Source organism: Mesoplodon mirus, assembly GCF_964341445.2.
Source record: "Mesoplodon mirus genome assembly, chromosome: 12".
Taxonomy (NCBI): domain Eukaryota; kingdom Metazoa; phylum Chordata; class Mammalia; order Artiodactyla; family Ziphiidae; genus Mesoplodon; species Mesoplodon mirus.
This window is the reverse complement of record NC_138988.1, coordinates 52,846,454-52,866,809: the sequence shown is the minus strand read 5'-3', so window position 1 is coordinate 52,866,809 and position 20,356 is coordinate 52,846,454. Positions and strand designations below refer to the sequence as shown.

The 20,356-nt window shown below is 47.9% G+C and overlaps 1 protein-coding gene across 1 annotated transcript in view; it reads left to right on the top strand.

Annotated features, from left to right (window-relative positions):
• Nucleotides 1-5,223: 5,223 nt before the first annotated feature.
• Nucleotides 5,224-20,356, top strand: part of CMTM7 (CKLF like MARVEL transmembrane domain containing 7) — a gene marked incomplete at its 5' end in the record, with an annotated part of 47,708 nt that continues 32,575 nt past the window's right edge. Inside the window, one exon of the mRNA XM_082637562.1 lies at nucleotides 5,224-5,382. Within this exon, the coding sequence (XP_082493688.1) occupies nucleotides 5,224-5,382 (159 nt within the window). The remainder of the gene's footprint in view (nucleotides 5,383-20,356) is intronic.

The window sequence follows — 20,356 nt, the reverse complement described above, 5'->3', positions numbered from 1 at the left end:
GAACTAAATTAGCCTAAAACCCTAACAGTAGGAGAATGATTCAATAATTAATTAAATCCATTGAATGAGACTTTAGAAATGAATGCACTACAACCCAAGTTTAATCAGAGTCATCATCATTAATGATTTAACTTTGTATTTTTAACACATTTTTCAAGCTGTGCTTGAACTGTGGTTGCTAGATTGGTTATTAAAACGAAAATCAGTTGTTAAAGTACTGTCTTCCTAAAAATATATAATGGAGAAAAATAAGTTGAGCACACACAAAAAATCAATGCTCCCACTAAAAACCCTTTGTGAGTAATTTTTTTTTTTTTTTTTTTTTTTGTGGTACACGGGCCTCTCACTGCTGTGGCCTCTCCTGTTGAGGAGCACAGGCTCCGGACGCTCAGGCTCAGCGGCCATGGCTTACGGGCCCAGCCACTCCGTGGTATGTGGGATCTTCCCGAACTGGGGCACGAACCCGTGTTCCCTGCATTGGCAGGCGGACTCTCAACCACTGCGCCACCAGGGAAGCCCTGTGAGTAATTTTTAACAGGAAATGTTTGCAGTATAACTTGGAGTTTACAACAGGCAGAACAAACGAAACTGTAAAGGGTGGTGGGATCATGGGGTGATTTCAATTTTCTTTGTTTTTTCTGAATTTCCCCCAATTTTCTACGATGAGCAGGAAATACCTTCATCATCAGGAAATAAACATTTTAAAATAAAAGACGAGAAGGCAGTGGTTTCAGCAGGTCAAAAAAACAAAAGGATCCTTATTATTTGTGGAAAAATTAACATCTTCAAGTTCTCTTATAAAGGTGGGCAGGTGACCAGAGCAATTGCATAAAAACCATTCAGAGGACTATGCCCATTCCTTGGTCTCCTTTTGAAGGGAAGTGTAGTCATCTTTGGTCATCATTTATTTCATTTATGAAAGATTTCATGGATAAAGAAGGAAAAAGAGCCTCCTTTCCTCTCCTCCCTCTCCCCTTCCTTCCTTCCCCTGTCCTGGTAACTTCATAGGAATACTGATGCTGATAGAAAATATTAGCACAAAAAGCTAATAATTCCTTACATTTGTATGTTGCTTTGTTACCTTTTTTAACATTTTCAGATTCATTTCTGTTTGAACCTCAAAAATGAGCGCTATCAGCCCATTTCACAAATAGGAACACTGAGGTCCAGATAACTTCACTTGTGGGCAGACCAGCAACCAAAGTCCCATCTCCTCATTCCAGAGGTCAAGCAAATAAAACCAGGACCTTTACGCAGACTGTCCCACTGCTAAAGGAGTTAGGGGTCCTCCATTGCCCCACTCTTGCAAGTGTACAGCCCCAAAGCATAGCAAGTCACAGCCAGTGGAGAGCATTCACAAAGCAGATGGTCTACAGGGAGCCTACAGTCTACTTGAGGAGTCATGGCAGCACACAGGAAATTATCAGAAAATGAGAGAAAATTGTCCAAGGTCAGCTTCACTGCTGATCCATCCAGTGTCACTGTGCTCTCATCAACCACTGCCAGACATCAGTCTGCAACGTGACATCCACCATATAGGGTGGGCTTTCCAGAGACACATTGGGCGGGGGTGGGGGTAATTCGGGGACCACCTGTGTGAGTCAGCACCAAATTCTCAAGTGTAGGCAGGAACCAAGTACAAACATCCTGAGCGGGGCAGCAAGCGTTAGCAATATTTCGTGCCCCTCAGTTGTTTACAGACGTTTCTTGGGGGTATCGGAGGGACGTGGTACAAGGCATGTAAGCTGGTCAAGGTTTATGAACAAAAAGGGCAGATCTGAACCAAGGGCAGCCCAGAGGTTTTTGCTTCGTTGTTTGCTTGCTTGTTTTTTGCTAGGTCCTGGCTCAGAATGCTGTTTGCCCGTCTGCCAGTGCCCCAACCTAGCAGACACAGCCGTCCTCTATCCCGGCCTATTTCAGGGTCCACTAACGTGTACCAAATGCCTGAACATGTGTAATCTCATTCACTCCTCACAGCAGCCCTGTGAGTAAGCAGCGCCGCCCCCTGCTTTGCAGATCTGGAGATTCCTGCTCCGAGGCACCTGGATTCCCAGCCAGGTCTTCTAATTCTGAATCCAGTGCTCTTTCCACGCTACTCTTTTCTTGAATCTCCAGATAGGTTTCCCCCCATTTGCAAGTAGAAGATTGTTCCTTATGCACAACAAATAATGCAGAGTGAGCATTCATGTTCAGACTTAGTTTTAATTTAATAGACCAGTAAAACTGATGTGACCTGTTAGTCACACCTGATAGTCATGATTATTCTTGGGCTTCATGGCAATTAAGCATAAATAAATGGTTCTTCCACTATCAAATTGAAAAGCAATAAAGATGCACCGTTGTGTCCCAGGCATTGTGATTGGTGCCATGGATGACAGGATAAAGGCCCAGAAGAGCCTGCACACTGTTGAGGACTTGCTATATGCCAAGCACTGTACTGAGGACTTTCCAGGCCTTAATTAATCTAATCCTCATAGGAGTCATGTCAGGTGGTATTTTCCAAAGATGACTTGACAGTATCACCATGCAACTTCCTAATCAAATGATGGGAGCCCACCAGGGTCACCTTACCCTTACTGGGAAGTGGTGGGAAGTCAGGGAAGGCTTCCTGGAGGAGGAGGGGCCATCTCAACCACACACACTGAAGGATAAAGAGCTGTTAACCAGCCGTCGGTGGAGAAGGGAGTTCAGACAAACACTCAGAGGCATGATATAGCAGAGGGCGTGACGTTCATTCAGGCTTGAGCATGGGGTCCAAAGGAGTGGAAGCTGCTAGATTTGGCTGGAGAGGTGGCAAGACAAGATGGCAAAGGTGGGTGGGCCCCCTCTTTTGAGTGCACCCAGCCCTGCACCCACCAAAGCCCTTCCTCCCCAGGGGGCAGCCCTTCCCACCAAGAAGTCATTGCCCCGTGTAGACACCTCCGTGTACTTGGCCGCAGGTCTGGTCTGTGGAGCCTCTTCTTGCACTCCGGGCCAGCACGCAGCTCTTGTGCTGCCAAGCCTCTCGCTCGGGCTTTTAAGTGATCATGATAAAGCGATTAACGCAGAGGGGCCACCACCAGTGATTATTTCCGATCTAAGCTGGGTGGCACGTGGGCCAACGGCAGTCCAAGAAACCCAGCCAAGTCTCAGCTCCAGTGGATTCCGGAAACGCCAGTGGTTCTCAAACTCCGTCATGCATCTGAATCACGTGGGAGGTGGAGGGCCGACCTTGCCAAAACACAGATTGCTGAGCCTCACCCCCCAGAGGTTCTGATTCAGCAGGTCTGGGGCGGATGGGGGTGGGGTGGGGCTAAGAATTTGCATTTCTCACCAGTTCCGGGGTGATGCTGGTGTTGCTGGTCTGGGGACCATACATGGAAAATCACTGCACAAAAACCATTCAGAGGACTATGCCCATTCCTTGGTCTCCTTTTGAAGGGAAGAGTAGTCATCTTTGGTCATCATTTATTTCATTTATGAAAGATTTCATGGATAAAGAAGGAAAAAGAGCCTCCTCTCCTCCCTCTCCCCTTCCTTCCCTCCCCTGTCCTGATAACTTCATAGGAATACTGATGCTGATAGAAAATATTAGCACCAAAAGCTAATGATTCCTTACATTTGTATGTTGCTTTGTTACCTCTTTTAACATTTTCAGATTCATTTCTGTTTGAACCTCAAAAATGAGCGCTATCAGCCCATTTCACAATTAGGGATAGGATTTAGAAGATGGCTGGAGAATTGGATGAAGGCCCCTGGAAGGAGGGGAAATTATCCACTGCTGGGTTTTTCTGCTTCCCTGAAGCCCTCACTTCAAAAAAGACCCCCTGTCATCTCCATGATGGGTTCCGAAGCCTTGGAAAAGTACAAAAGTGAAGATGTAAATCTGTATGGAAAACGACATGCATCTGGAGCTGTCACAGAGCGCCTGCACGGCTATCACATTGTCACAGCAGCCCCGAGATGCAATTATCTTTGTTTTATAGAGAACGAAATGGAAGGCACTGTGACTATTATCTAAACAGAAAACAGGTATTAGAGGCAATTTTTTTTGGTCATGAAAACTTTGAAATGTACGCACAAGTAGAGAACATGGTATTACGATTCCTGAAATGCCTCAGCTTTGGCAATGATGGTGCTCAACTTGAGTGGTCATCAGAATCACCTGGGAGACTTGTCAGAACAGATTGCGTGAGTATCTCCACATTCTAGAATTATCAAGACTTTGCCACATTGACAGTCTTCTGATGACAGGACAGCACTAGCATCCAATGATGTCATGAGGTAGATTTTTTGTGTTATTTCGAAACATTTGGAGATATATCAAGTTTGGCCACAGGGACACTCTGCTCAGAGAGAACACTGATAACATTTCATTTCTGTAGTCCCGCTTGCTCATTTTAAAACTAACCCGGAAGGAGTGCAATGTAGCATCTCTAACTGTTTGACAGCTTCTGCTAGAAGTAAACCTATGTTCACCTTGTGACCCAGCAAACCCACTCATTAAGTATTTTCCCGGGAGAAATGAGAGCTGTCCACCAAAAAATCTCACCAGAATGTTCACCACAGCTTTATTGGGATTAATCTCGATGCATCTTGTTGAGTGAAAGAAGCCAGACACAAATGAGAATATTCTGCATTATTTCAAGTACATCAAGTCTGAGAAGAGGCAGAACGAATCTATAGTGACAGAAAGAGGGAAGGAGCAAGAGGGAACTTTTTTGGGGGTATCGGCCCGGTATTTGTTGCTGTGGGCGGTGGTTACACAGGTGTACATTACATACACATACAGAACAATTAACGGAGCTGAACACGGAAGATTTGGACATTTCAGTGTATGTGAGTTATACTTCAATCAAGTACCCTTAGCACCGCAGCCGCACCCACACCAGATCCCAGGAGGCTGACACCCAGCTGTGCCCGGGCCTCGCCCATCTCGGAAAGGCCACGGCCCCTGGCGTCCGTTTCTCTCCTCCCTCCAAGCCCAACTTTCGCGACTCCCCGAGGGCGGGGGCTGCCGCCACCTTTCCGGAGAGCTCGGGCCAGGCCCTCCCCCGCGCGTCCGGCGGAGGCTGGGTGGGCGTCCTCAGCGCGGGCCGGGGGCGCGGGCCCCGCCCCACCCCAGGACCCCGCCCCGGCGCTCCGCCCCGCCCCGGCGCCCCGCCCCCGCGGCCCCACCCAGTCTCTCCGCTTCTGGCCTTCGACCGCGGCAGCGGGAGGCTCCCGGCCGGCGAGGGCCGCGCGATGTCGCACGGACCCGGGCTCGTCCGCACCACGTGCAGCAGCGGCAGCGCCCCGGGAGCCGGGGCCGGCGCGGGGCAACTGGGCGCGAGCTCTTCGGAGGGGCTGCTGGACCCCGCCTACCCCCGCACCTACGCAGCGCTGCTGAAAGTGGCGCAGATGGTAAGAGAGGCCCGGGCGCGAGCCGGGGTCACACGGGGTGGCCGCGGCAGGGACGCGCTCGCGGCGGGAGCATCGCGCCCCGGGCGTGGGTCTCGCCGCCCAAGTCAAGTTGGAGGGGGCTTCCTCGGGCGAGTTGCGCGTGCAGCCCCCGCGCTGGAGCTCGGCGCACCCAGCCGGCCTGCTCGCGCCGCCCCCGCTCGGAGGTCCCAAGTTTTTCCAGCCACTCTGCGGAGCCTGCGAGCTGGTGACCGAAACCACGGCCAAAGTTCCTGTGTGTCTTTCTTCCTCTTCTCGGGCCGCGCCGCTTCGGACCCAGGCCGAGGGTGGAGAGCGGCCGGACGGCGGCGCTCAGGCCGCGGAAGCCGACCTTCTCCCGCCGCCTCTTTCCCCGGACCCCTCGCCGCAGGGCTTCCTGCTCGGGGCTCACCCTCGCCCGAGCGCGGGGTCTGAAAGCCAGGCGTTCACGGGGTAGAAAGCCCTGGGACCCTTGGGGCAGCCGTCCCGGGCCCTGCCCCTCAAGTTCCAAGGGCGGGCCCGTTCTCGGGGCCGTTGGACGGCAGTGGTCAATGGGGAAGGCCTTTTGGGGAGCCGGTACTTATCTGGGGAGAGCGGGAGTCGCCGGAATGGGGGTCACTGTGGAGCGGGCAGGACGAAGGCCTGGGCGCCGAGTGCCACCGGCGCTGCAGGGACCTCCAGCAACGCAGACCTTGCCCGGCCTGTTACCCTGTTCCGCACTCTTCTCTGCCTTCCCATGTTTTTCTTCCTTACAATTTTAAAATTTTAAACACCTTTCCCGTTTGTTCGGTAAGTTTTGAAACTGGGCTGGGTTCTTTGTGACTCCACTCCTTGTCATGTCTGCAGCCAGAATGGTGAGGGGGAAGTGGTAGTTTTGAAAGGGGGGGTGAAGGAGGGGTTGTGGGTTAGACGCAAGGTCACAGACCCAGAGGCAGGGCGTACCAAGGTGGGCCAGCCCCAGGCCTGGACACAGGGTGAGGGCTGCCCAGGCATCCACAGCTCTGTTACTCTGGGTGCTGAGTGTGTGTAGAGGGGGCTCTGGTTTCCTGCTTGGGCCAGACCTGAAGGGAAGAGGGACTTAGTTCCCTTTTCTCAAAGAAGAGCGTCTAGATGGACTAAAAATTAGGAAGTAGAGGCATTTTAGTTACTTACAGAAAAAAATCATGCTGAGCTGTGTTGGTTTTGAGCAAGGCATTCTGGGGGTTCAGGCTAAGAGATCTGATCAGCCAAATAGAGGGGACCAGCCTACTTCCCCATCCTTAAAAAAAATGGGTGGGAGTGGGTCAGGCCTTAGCTGAGCATTGGAAAATGTATCAGGAGCTGAATGATGAGTTTGGTGGAGAAAAATCACGGTCAGACCCTCTGTTTCGGTCCATGAGTTTAATGGACAAAGATTATGGAGAAGAGAAACCTCTGTTTCACTCTAAGCTCCTAAGCTAGCCTCTTACCTCAGGCTCTTGTGCCAAGTTGCAGGTGACAGTGATGGGCCGCTTGTTCCAAAGAGAACAAAGACTTGGAGGATTGCTTCTCTGTGTGCCCAGAGGACTCTCACATCTTCCTCCCCTGGGGACTGCCGTGTGGCTGCAGGCTGGTTTGAGCAGAGCCCCTGGGAGTGAAGTTGCCCTTGCTGGATGGTCATATTACAACAGAGAGACCATTTAGTACTCTCTGCGTGGGCCCCTTGTCCATCTCTTCCCCATTCTCCTCCTTCTCCTCTTTTCTGGGAGTCTCCCCAAGTCCATTACTCGAGGAAGGAATGTCCATCTGGAACCTCACAGAGTGTAAGCTGGAGCCGGGTCTCCTGGCATCACCTGGATCCCTGAGGGGCCTGAGCTGCAGGGATCCAGAGGGCCTTGCTCAGGGCTCCACCAGCACTCCTCATGAGTCTGTTTGTTCAGCAGACGTTGTGAGTGCCATGTTCATCTCCATTTCTGCGGAAACAGATGGATTTGACAGAGCCCTTGCCCTCAAGGAGTCTTTGGTTCTGAGGAGACACACAAGTCCCCAAACCCCGTGGTTGGGGAGATGAAAGCTCTGTGGTTGCCCACATAAGGGAGGAAAGATGGAGGGAAGACGAAGGTGACATTTGAGTTGAATCTTGGGAGATGAATGTGGGTGTGTTGGGCTGGGCGTGCCCCGTTGGCCTCACCATGTCCTTATTCAGTGTGCGAAAGACAGAGCTGGGTGATGCTGGGGTGGTGGAAAGGAAGGAGGTAGGGCGAGACATGGGCCAGTGTTGGGCAGTTAGTTCTTCCCCTTCCCACCCTGACATGTAGAAAGAGGCTTCTCTCACTTCTTGAGCATCTGCTCTCTTCTTACCTCTGTGCAAGCGAGGCGTGTGGAATACAGCCGTTAACAAGATAGATCCTTTCGGCAGTGACTGGGACATTTGCAGAACCATAATAGGGAAGGAGAATCAGAGTGTAGTTTCATAAGCAGTAAAGATGGAAATTTAAGTGTCTTCCAGAAGGTTCCTTTATTTTATTTTTATTTTTTGGCTGCACCACGGGGCTTGTGGGATCTTAGTTCTTCGACCAGGTATTGAATCCAGGCCCTTGCAGTGAGAGCACAGAGTCCTAACCACTGGACCGCCAGGGAATTCCAAGAAGCTTCCTTTATTTACTCAGTAAATATTGAGCACCTGCTGTATGCTAGGGCAGTGTGGAAAGCAGAGTAAACCAGACAGGTCATCTCCTGTTCTCTCTATACTGTAATAGGGAAAGTATTAATCAATTGGTTTTAAATATAAAATTATAAACTGGGACAAAAGCTATGAAAGAGAGGTCCTCAGTGTCATAGAGGATTAACTAGGGGGTCTGCCCTGTCTGGGAGGTAAGGATGGGCTTCTCTGAGGAAGGGATATTTGAAGGATGAGGGAACAGTGTTAGCAAAAGAAGGAAGAGCACAGACAACGGCTCTGAGGCTGGAGGAAGGAGTAGTGATAATGGTTGGAGGGAAGGAACACGGCTGGGAGTAATGTGGGTGAGTCTGGAGAAGTATGCCAAGACTAGACTATCTAGGGTCTGCCAGATAGTGCTGAGGATATGGTCCTTATTCTGAGACTATCCCAGAAGTAATCATGGTATCAACCCACCACTGAAGTGATGGTTCTCAACCTGGGGCTGTACAGCCCCCTAGGGGTCATCTTGGAACTTTGTGGAAGCTTTTTTCAGTTGTCACAGGGATTAGGGTCATATTCAGGATGCATTTTATTCATTTCATAGAACGAAGAGGTACTGCAAGTACTTATTTACGCTTCTAAAGAGGTGGATTGTCAGAAATACGATTGAAGGAGCCTAAGTGGGTGTGTGAGTCGGGGGAGACTGCCTGAGTTTTCTGGCCAGAGAGAGCATCCTAAAGACTTTCTAGGAGGTCGGAGCAAGTATGGTCTTCCCTTGGACATTCACAGCCGAGATTCCAAATGGAGTTAGACTTTGGGGGATCGCAGCCTCCGATATAACCGTGAATAGAATATAACCGTGAATAGAGTGGAGAATGAGCCAGCATAGCCCAGAATGGCCCACCCCTCCGTGTTCTGTTTCAGATCATTTGGTTCCCAAATGCAACCTGCACCCCCATGCCCTGTTTCCTGGAAGCTGCAGAGTTAAGGGCAGCGAAGAACCTCACTGTCAGGAGTCTTTGACCCAAACCCAATCCCGATCCAAGAACAAGAAACAGCTGTCCATCAATGGTCAAACAAATAAAAATGATAAGACATAAGTTATGGGCTTTGTTCCCAATAACAGAAGTAATACTTGTTCATCGTAGAAACTTTGAGAAACACAGGGAAGAAACCAGAGTCTCCCACTCCCTCTCCCCCAAGATTGATATTTAAAGTAAGATTTTCTACTATTTCATAGGAGAGAGAGAATTTGTGGTTGTTGGTTTTGTTTTGGTTTTACAAAAGAAGGGTGATGCTCTACAGTTTGTAAGTTTTTTGCTTAATATGTAATGAATGATTTCTCATGTCACTTAAGGTTTGTCTGCAATTAGGTTTTGAACAGCGTTTTTATAGCCAGTCACTAATGTCCCTTAGTCTGTGTGACCAGCCCCCTCCCCCTTTTTGTGGCTCAAGGAGCTTCCAGTTCTGCCTATTCACAAATAAGACAGTGATGAACTCCCCTGTAGAGAAGTTTTGGTGTGCAAAGCTGTAAATACTTCCCCGGGATAAATGGCCCTCACCTTTCACAGAGAGAGGAATGGAGCACCTCTTTCCCTGCTGAGCATGCTGGCATTAAATAACTATCTAGACTTGTTAACATCTAGAATCAATAGTTGTCCCTTTATCATCCAGAAATTTCAAGGAGCCAAATGTGATAGTAGTAATATTTTAAGTCATAGTAGTATTTTTGGTGTCTGATGGTTTGGAAAAGGAACAGTGACATGGATGGACTGGGAAATTTCGTAATGCTTTTATTTTATTTTTTTAGAGCTTAATAAGAAAAGATTTATTTCTTCAGAGTTTATATCAGTCATTGGTTGCTGGTGTGAAAATTTATCTTTTTCACAAGTCACACAGTGCAAGGCTGATGGAGTCACCACCGTGACTTTGGGACACCCTCTATGACACATGCCTTCTTCAGTTGAAACCAAAGAAGATAACAAGCACATAAGGATCTTACAGGTTCTCTTTTATTCTTTGGCTCAAAGGTGATACCATTGGTCAGAAGCAGCCGCATGTCCTTTCCAAAAGCAAGGGGTCTTGGAGAAATCATCTTCTGTATGTCCAGTATGAAATGAGAACTGTATAACGTCTACTGCAGCCTTTCTTTTCATCAAATACTTTTAAAGGCACTTGTATTTAAGCTATGGCAACAGCCACGTACATTGGAAGGATGATAGTACCACGAGGGTATGAGGCATTATTTATTCAGGCTGCAGAGCATGTGGATTTCCTAACTACTGGCAAGAATTCCCCTCCAGGGCACCCCAAATAACTGCCTGTCCCCCCTTACCCCCGATTGGGAACCACTGGCTAGAGAAGATGGTCCTGATGCAAATAGCAGCTGAAGGGTCCATGAGGCTGGGGGACCAGGGTGGGAATGGGGCTGGTGCATTGTCCCGCATGAGTCCGGACAGAGTTGCACAGGGTTTCTGGCATTACAGTGGGTCCTGGAGACCCTCCAGGACATTCCGAGGCCTCCCTGTGTGGGTCAGTGCATTGATTTCAGTTCTGTACCAGGGAAGGCCTTCTCTCTGCTCCCTTCCTCCCATCCCTCATCCCCCACTCTCAGTGCTGGCACTTCCTGCCTGGGCCCCTGGCTGTCCATCTGTTTCCTCCCCCTGCCATCTGCCCGAGGTGCTGCCCCAGGCCTGCTGCCTGGGAGCCTCCCTCTGACCCGCCGCCTGCCAGATGCTCTCCTTCTTTGTCACCAGTTTGGCTCAGCAGTTCCTTTGCCCACTGCTCACTCCCGGGCATTCCTCTCTGGGGTCCTTAGCAACTCCTGGCATCCGTGGCCTGGCTCAGGGCCTGGTGCTGGCAGCTGGTCCTCCAGCCCCGGGTCTTCCTGAGAGATGAGGGCTGGCAAGGAGAACGGGGCCTCTCCCCAGTGCAGCCCTGTCCTGCTCCCTGGCGGAAATGAGCACCGAGAAGCTTCTCAGTGTCCTGCTGAGAAAGCCTTTCACCTGGTTTGTGTTTTACTTCACAGCGGCAGTGACAAGGCTATTCCTTTCCCTTGAGCAGCCTTTTACTTTACATAAATAGAAGGATAGATTGATTGATAAAGAGAAATTGTCCATACAGTGGTTGCCACACATTACTCATGGAAGAGGTTGCTGTGAAATTTAAGAGTAAAGAGGGTGTCATTTTCATTTTTTAGAGATGGAGAAAGTGAAGGGAATTCAGAAGGGAATGAGAAGGAGGGGGGAGAAATTAAAGGCTTTCGGGTACAGAGTAACTTGGACCTTCTGGAAGGCAGAGGGAGTGATTAAATATAGCATGACCCTCCATACCTCTTTACTCACTTCTTCCTCTTAGGTTTTCTTTATTCCCCTAAGGAGGTGGCAACAATGCTAATATTGTTTATAAAGAAGTCTTTTTTAAACTTTTCCTCTCAAATGATGAAAGTGATACTTAACTAATCATCATAGCATCTGTCACATGTTGAGTTCCTGTTAGGTGACAGCCACTGGGCTGGGTGTTCTACATGTGTGACCTCATTTAGTCCTCACGATAGGTAGGTCCGATCATTATCTGCCCCTTACAGATGAGGAAACACAGAGAAATTAGGTAACTTGCCCAAAGTCACAAAGCCATTAAATAGTGAAGCAGTTAGAGTCCAGATCTTGAGCTCATAAAAGGACAATTTGGGGTTATTTTTTATCATTATCAATATGCCATGAGAATTTTTCCAAGTCATTAAACCTTATTTGAAAAGGATGCTGTGATAACTCCACATGGTAGTTGGTTGGACCATAACTTATCCATTTGTCTCCTCATGGGTGGGCAGACGGTAGCAGAGCTAAAAGGAGGTGCTCTGAGATATGACAGCAGGTACTAATGACAGTTTCACCTTTTGCCAGAGATGAACTCAGCCAGAGTGGGGAAAACCCCTCACTGGGGTATAGGCCAGACAGTGTGTGTCGTATTTTATAGAGCGTTTCGCATGTACTCTCTGGGCTGCTGGAAAGCTTAAGAGGAAACCATTAGTATCATCTTTGTGTTTAAGTCCTAAGTTCCTCCTGCGAGGAGAACTAAGGTTTGGGTGTCTGCTTTAGTATGTCAGGCAATTTTACATGCAGTTTCCCTTTGTTTAACCCTTAATGACTCTGTTATTTATTTTCCCTTTCTGTTGGTTGAATGAAGGCTGAGAGGGTTTGTAACTTGCCCAAGTTTCAAAAATTCCATTAAATTCTGGAGCCAGCATTTGAGCCTAGGTGTGGCCAAGGCCCAACCCTTCCCCACCATGGTGTGCTGTCTGTCTGTGTATGTATGGCAGACAGGCTCCCAGGCTAGCCCACTGTGGCAGACACACCCTAGGGGACCCCCAATGAGTCACAACCTTATGTAATTCCATCCTCTTGAGTGTGGGCAGGACCTGTGACTTGTTCTAACCAATAAGAAATAGCAAAGATGATGGGATGTCATTCCCATGGTTATGTCCTATGCCAAGGTGAAGGGATGCTGCAGATGTAATTAAGGTTCTAAATCACATGATTCTGAGTTGATCAAAAGGACATTATCGGGCCTCCCTGGTGGCGCAGTGGTTGAGAGTCCGCCTGCCGATGCAGGGGATACGGGTTCGTGCCCCGGTCTGGGAGGATCCCATATGCCGCGGGGCGGCTGGGCCCGTGAGCCATGGCCGCTGGGCCTGCGCATCCGGAGCCTGTGCTCCGCAACGGGAGAGGCCACAACAGTGAGAGGCCCGCATACCGCAAAAAGAAAAAAAAAAAAAAAAAAAAAGGACATTATCTCCAGGTAGGCCTGATCTAATCAGGTGACAGCCCTCAAAAGAGGTACAGTTAAGTCCCCCACATATGAACGAATTCCGTTCCAAGAGTGCGTTCGTAAGTCCAGTTTGTTCGTAAGTCCAACAAAGTTAGCCTAGGTACCCAACTAACACAATCGGCTATATAGTACTGTACTGTAATAGGTTTATGATACTTTTCACACAAATACTAGATAAAAAACAAACACAAAAAATAAAACATTTCTAATCGTACAGTCCAGTACCTTGAAAAGTACAGTAGTACAGGACAACAGCTGGCACACAGGGCTGGCATCGAGTGAACAGGCAAGAAGAGCTACTGCCTGGAGGAGGGAGAGGAGGTGGGAGATGGTAGAGCTGAAGGATCGTCAGCAGTAGGAGACGGAGGGCAAGCTGCAATTCCACTCACGCCTGACGTTGATGGCACAGGTCTGGTTCCCTGCTGGATTCAATTCTCTCTACCCTCGTGAACAGGGATCCAGTGATAGTCGTAGCTCTCACTGCTGGTAGATCCTTTTGTCTCGTCATAGATGACATGGTAGCCCTGGATTGCGTTTTGAATGGCTGCTGCAACCTTCGTGTACCGTTCTACGTTCAGGTCCTGTGCTTCAGAAACTAACAGTGCCTCCTCAAGTAAAGAAAATCCCCATGCCATTTCCTGCATCGTGAATCTCTGTGGATATCCTGGGCTTGAATTAAAGATACTGTACTACTGTACTCTCTACAGTACAGTACTGTGCAGTAAAGTACACAAAAGCACAACCACTTGTAGAGGATGCACGCACGTGACAGTGTACGCCAGACGTGTGAACTAACTTATGTGATTGGACGTGCGAACACACATTCGCATCTTTGGAAGTTCGCAACTTGAAGGTTCGTACATAGGGGACCTGCTGTACTGGGTTCTTCCCAAAGGAGAGATGCTCCGGCTGGCCCTGGAGAAGTAAACTGCCTTGCTAGGAGAGGGCCTGGCAGAGGACCACGTGGCGAGCATCTGTAGGTTCTGTCTGGAAGCTGAGAGCAGCCCTCTACTGACAGACAGCCAGAAAACAGGGACCTCATTCCTATAGCTGCAGTAGCATATGAGCTTGGGTGAGGACCCCAAGCCTCAGATGAAACCCCAGTCTGGCCACCACCTACACTGCAGCCTTGAGCAGAAGTCTCTTGCCAGGGCTCCTGACTGGTGGGAACTGTGAGATGATAAATGAATACTGTTTTAAGCTACCAACTTGGGGTAATTTGTTATGCAGCAGTAGACATCTCACACACCCACAGAAGCCTGGGCCTCCTGCATCAAATCTGATGCTCTCACGGCTGCTCCTTAGCAAGAAAACATGGGGCAACAGCCGTGCAGGAGACAGGAGGTACAGTGGCCACTTTTTTTTTTTTTTTTTTTTTTTTGCGGTATGTGGGCCTCACACTGCCGTGGCCTCTCCCGTTGCGGAGCACAGGCTCCGGACGCACAGGCCCAGCGGCCATGGCTCACAGGCCCAGCCGCTCCGTGGCATGTGGGATCTTCCTGGACCGGGGCACGAACCCATGTCCCCAGCATCGGCAGGCGGACTCTCAACCACTGCGCCACCAGGGAAGCCCCTGCAGTGGCCACTTTTACAATAACAGTTATACAAGTTTTTATCTGGGCTGTGGTCACATGTCATTGAATTCCTGTGGCGTAAATCTGTTGGCTGAGTTCTTGCTCTTGGCATTGTGCTGAATGCTTTAAATGCAAGAACTCACTCGTCATTACAACATCCCTAAGAGGCATCAGTACTTCCACTTTACAGATGAGGAAACCGTGTGGGGGAATTTAAATACCTTCTGTGCAGCTACTAGACATGTAGGAACGGCCTCTATAGCCCAGTAGTCCCACTGTCCTCCAGGGTCACTTCCCAGAGCCATTCTAAAAAATAAAAATCCTTATGCAAACAGTAATTATGGTTGTACAATTGTTAAAATTGTATTTGGTTTTTTTGAACAGATAACATTCACATGATCAAGATTTTAAAAGTTCAAAAAGTCCTCCAATTCTTGCTTTCCCTTCCTGGAGGCTACCAGTGATACTGGTTTCTTGTATATCCTTCAGGAGTTATTTTATGTTTTGATGTGTGTGTGTGTGTGTGTTTGTCCATCTTCTTTTCATCTTGGGGATAATTCCGTATGTGTTCAGTGTATTCTCATTCTCCTCATTTTCCTTAACAGCTGCATTGTGTTCCAGAGAATAGATTTACCATAATTTATTTACCCAGTCCCCTCTCAACAGGCATTTAGGTTATTTCCCATCTTTTGTTAGGTCGTAGTGCTGTTGTGGATACCCTTGTACATAATCATAGTTCTGTGTGTGTACAAGGTAATCAGAAGAATAAACTCCTAAAAGTAGAATTCCTGGACCAGATGTTGCCTGCTCGTGGAAATTTTTTCATCTGTCCTGTAATTTAGATTCTCACACATCTCCTGTGATCTTCTCCCAGAGGGTTTCAGGGGTCTTCCACATTTATTGCCATTGAGAGACTCTGCTTTGTGTTCAGGTTCAGAGTTCCACTGCTCTAGACTCCCACTTAACTTTATTTAAGATGTTAAGAAACAGAAAAGTCTAGGGAACAAGAAGACCTGCATGACCAGCATTTTTCTTAGAATTTCCCAACATCCATCACAGGGAGTGTTGAAGTCAGCTTCCCTAAAAGCAGAGCTAGAGATGGGGATTCTCGTGCAACTGGTTCTGGAGTGAGGGCAGCAGTCAAGGGCAAGAGGAGGACTAGACAGATGGGTTTGAGAAGTCTCGCCTCAGCCTGATCTTGCGAGGAGCTCTGGAGAGTGAGGTGCACCACAGAGATGCTTCTCTAGCCGTTAACGAGTCATAACCTTTTGGCTGGTGGAGGGTCTGGCCTTGGTGTTTGATGGTTGCTGACTGATCAGGGTGGTGGATGCTGAAGGTCGGGGCTGCTGTGGCAATTTCTTAAAATAGGGCAACTGAAGTTTGCCGCATAGATTGACTCTTCCTTTCACAAATGATTTCTCTGCGGCCTGCAGTGCTGGTTTTTTTTTTTTTTTTTTTTTTTTTTGCGGTATGTGGGCCTCTCACTGTTGTGGCCTCTCCCGTTGCGGAGCACAGGCTCCGGACGCGCAGGCTCAGCGGCCATGGCTCATGGGCCCAGCTGCTCCGCGGCATGTGGGATCCTCCCAGACCGGGGCATGAACCCGTGTCCCCTGCATCGGCAGGCGGACTCTCAACCACTGCGCCACCAGGGAAGCCCTGCAGTGCTGTTTGATAGCATTTGACCCAGTGGAGAACTTCTTTCAAAATTGGAGTCAATCCTCTCAAACCCTGCTGCTGCTTTATCAACTAAGTTTTTGTAATATTCTAAATCCTTTGTTGTCATTTCAACACGCTTTATAGCATGTTCACCAGGAGCAGATTCCATCTTAAGAAACAACTTTTTTGCTCATTCATAAGAAGTGACCTCTGTTCTGTTCTAGTTTTATCAGGAGATGCAGCAATTCAGTCCCATCTTCAGGCTTCACGTCTAATTCTAGTTCTCTTGCTGTTTCCACCACATCTGCAGTGACGTCCTCCACTAAAGTCTTGAACCCCTCAAGGTCATCCATGAGGGCTGGAATCAACTTCTTTCAAACTCCTGTTAATGTTGCTATTTTGACTTCCTCCCATGAATCATGAATGTTCTTCATGGCAGCTAGAATGGTGAATCCTTTCCAGAGGTTTTCAGTTGACTTTGCCCAGATCCATCAGAGGAATTCCTATCTATGGCAGCTATATAGTCTTAACAAAATGTATTTCTTAAATAATAAGACTTGAAGTCAAAATGACTCTTTGATCCACAGGCTGCAGAATGTTGTGTTAGCAGGCTTAAAAACAACATTCACTTTGTACATCTCCATCGGAGATGTTGGGCGAACACATGCCTTGTCAACGTGTGGTCATATTTTGAAAGGAATCTTTTTTTCTGAGCAATAGGTCTTACCAGTGGGCTTAACGTGTTCAGTAAACCATGTTGTAAACAGATGTGCTGTCACCCAGGCTTTGTTGTTCCATTTAGAGAGCATAGGCAGGGTAGATTTAGCATAATTCTTAAGGGCCCAGGATTTTCGGAATGATAAGTGAGTATTGGCTTCAATTTAACATTGCAATAGCCCCAAACAAGAAAATCAGCCTGTCCTTTGAGGCTTTGAAGCCAGACATTGACTTCTCTCTAGCTATGAAAGTCCTGGATGGCATCTTCTTCCAATAGAAGTTTGTTTTGTCTACATTGAAAATCTATGGTTTAGTGTAGCCAACTTCGTGAATTATCTTAGTTAGATCTTCTACATAACTTGTTGCAGCTTCTACATCAGCACTTGCTGCTTCACCTTGCACTTTTATGTTATGGAGACGGCTTCTTTCCTTAAACCTCATGAACCAACCTCTGCTCATTTCAGACTTTTCTTCTGCAGCTTCCTCATCTCACTCAGTCTTCATAGAATTAAAGAGAGTTAGGACCTGGATCTCGATTAGGTTTTGACTTAAGGGAATGTTGTGGCTGGTTTGATCTTCTAACCAGGCCCCTAAAACTTTCTGTTTATCAGCATTAAGTCTGTTTTGCTTTCTTATCATTCGTGTATTCGCTGGAGGAGCACTTTTAATTTCCTCCAATAACTTTTCCTTTGCACTCACAGCTTGGCTGTTTGGCACAAGAGGCCGAGCTTTCAGCCTGTCTGGGCTTTGGACATGCCTTCCTCACTAAGTTTCATCATTTCTAGCTTTTGATTTAAACTGAGAGACATGTGAGTCTTCCTTTCACTTGAACACTTAGAGGTCGTTGTAGGGTTATTAATTGGCCTAATTTCAATATTGTTGTGTCTCAGAGAATAGGGACACTAGAGAGGAGGGAGAGAGATGGGGAGCAGCTGGTCGGTGGAGCAGTCAGAACACACACAACAGGGACTTCCCTGGTGGTCCAGTGGTTAAGACTCCATGTTTCCGCTGCAGGGGGCGTGGGGTCGATCGTGGTCGGGAAACTAAAATCCCACATGCCGTGGGGTGCAGCCAAAAAAACCCCCAACAAACAAACAAACAAAACCCCACAACACTTACTGGTTAAGCTCACCATCTTTTTTTTTTTTAGTTTATCTATTTTTGGCTGCGTTGGGTCTTCGTTGCTGCGTGCAGGCTTTCTCTAGTTGTGGCAAGCGGGGGCTACTCTTCGTTGCGGTGCGCGGGCTTCTCATTGCGGCGGCTTCTCTTGTTGCGGAGTACGGGCTCTAGGTGTGCGGGCTTTGGTAGTTGTGGCACGCGGGCTCAGTAGTTGTGGCGCACAGGTTCAGTTGCTCCACGGCATGTGGGATCTTCCCGGACCGGGGCTTGAATCCGTGTCCCCTGCATTGGCAGGCGGATTCTTAATCACTGCGCCACCAGGGAAGTCCCAAGCTCACCGTCTTTCATGGGCATGGTTTGTGGTGCCCTGAAAGAATTACAATAGTAACATCACTGATCACTGATCACAGATCACTATAACAAATATAATAATAATGAAAAAGTTTGAAATACTGCAAGGATTACCAAAGTGTGACACAGACATGACGTGAGCAAATGCTGTTGGAAAACAGGCACCAATAGATACTCCAGGAGATCAGTGACGCCAGTGCTATTGTAAAAAATGCAATAAAGCAAAATGCAGTAAAACAAGATATGCCTATATTTAGCGCTATGATCACCATTTCAACATATAATTGTCTTAGTGTCATTTAGAGATAAAAAATTGATTTCCAGGTGTAGTGGGTCATCTGGTCCCCCTCCCCTCAAATTTATATCCCCGTCCTAAACCTAGGGACCTGTGAATGTTACCTTATTTGGAACAAGGGTCTTTCCAGATTTAATCACGTTAAGGGTCTTTAAATGATTATCTAGATTTTCTGGGTGGGCCCTACATCCCACGACAAGTGTTTTTATAAGAGACTCAGCAGCAGGGTTGTGGGGAAGGCGATGGTGATGGGAAGATGGGGCAGAGCTTGAGTGATGCAGCCATGAGCCAGGATGGCCAGAGCAGCCGTGGAAGCTGGGAGGAGTAAGGAGCACACCCTCCTGAAGTCTCCAGAGAGAGCTCAGCCCCGCCAACTCCTTGATTGCAGCCCAGTGATATTGATTTTGGACTTCCGGCCTCCAGAACTGTGAAAGAATAAATTTCTGTTGTTCTAAGCCACCAATTTTGTGGTAACTTGTAACAGCAGCCACAGGACACTAATAAAACCAATTAAAGACTGTCCATTGTGGGCAAACTTTTCATAGTTTGTCCTTTTAATTGATTATATATTTTTAATATTTATTTATTTGGCTGTGCCGGGTCTTAGTTACAGCACACAGGATCTTTAGATGTGGCATGCATGTGGGATCTAGTTCCCCAACCAGGGATCGAACCCAGGCCCCCTGCTTTGGGAGTGTGGAGCCTTAGCCGCTGAACCACCAGGGAAGTCCCTAGTTTGTCCTTTTAGAAGCGCTTTGCTTATTTCTAGGCATGAAGTTTTGGAGAGGTGATGGCCACCCTCCGCCACTCTGGCTGGCAGTTACGCCTCCATCTTCTTTATTTTAGCACATTTTTTTCCTTAATAGCTTCTTCAGAGAGAGAAGCGGTCCTTGAATTTTTGCTGAGAAAAGCAGAACCATAAAGACAGAGCAGACTTGAAGAGAGAGAGCCTCAGAGTCATTCTCAGATGGCAGGGTGGAGGCAAAAGATGAAAAGTGGGTTCCAGAGATGTGCTGTCTGGCCTTCCACAGACAGTAAATGAAGTGTCCCCAATTCCCCCAAACTGTTAGAATGCCACATAAATTTTACCGCATTCTAGTAGAATCTTTACAGATAAGAGACTGCAGCTCAAATATGTCTTAAAATGGTCGAGTGAACCCTGCTTAATTTACTGCTTGTGAAATAGTTGCTGTTTTCAATGTTTGTAGAAGTGCCCAGTGATTTGTCTCTAAACCGTATATACCTTTGTAACTTTTTATTTATAAACAATTCCAGATATACAGAAACTTTGCAGGAACAGCACAAAGAACTCCCCACATACCCTTCCCTCAGGTCCTCCGGTCGTTAACATTTTGCCACATTTGCTTAATCATTTTTTACTTACATACACGTTATTTTTTTTCCTCTGGACCATTTGAGAGTGAGTTGCAGACATGATGCCCTTTTGTCCCCAGTGCTTCAGTGAGCATTTCCTAGGAAGGACCTTCTCTTACAAACTGCAGTACGGCTCCCTCCGTCAGGAGATCCGTGACACCAGTGCTGTCGTGTCTAATCTATCAGCCTCACTCGGGTTTCACCAGTTGACCCACTAACGTCCTTTTTCTGGTCTATTGTTGCCTTCAGTGGTTGTGTCTCTGTAATCTCTTCAACCTGGAACGGTCTCTCTTATCTTTCGTGACTGACGTTTGTGAAGAGTCCAGGGCAGAGCAGCCCCATCGTTGGATATTGAAGTTGGTTTGGAGGGACCCTCTGATTCTCCGTGTTTTGTGGCTACAACAGAGGCAAAAGAGAAAGAAAGGA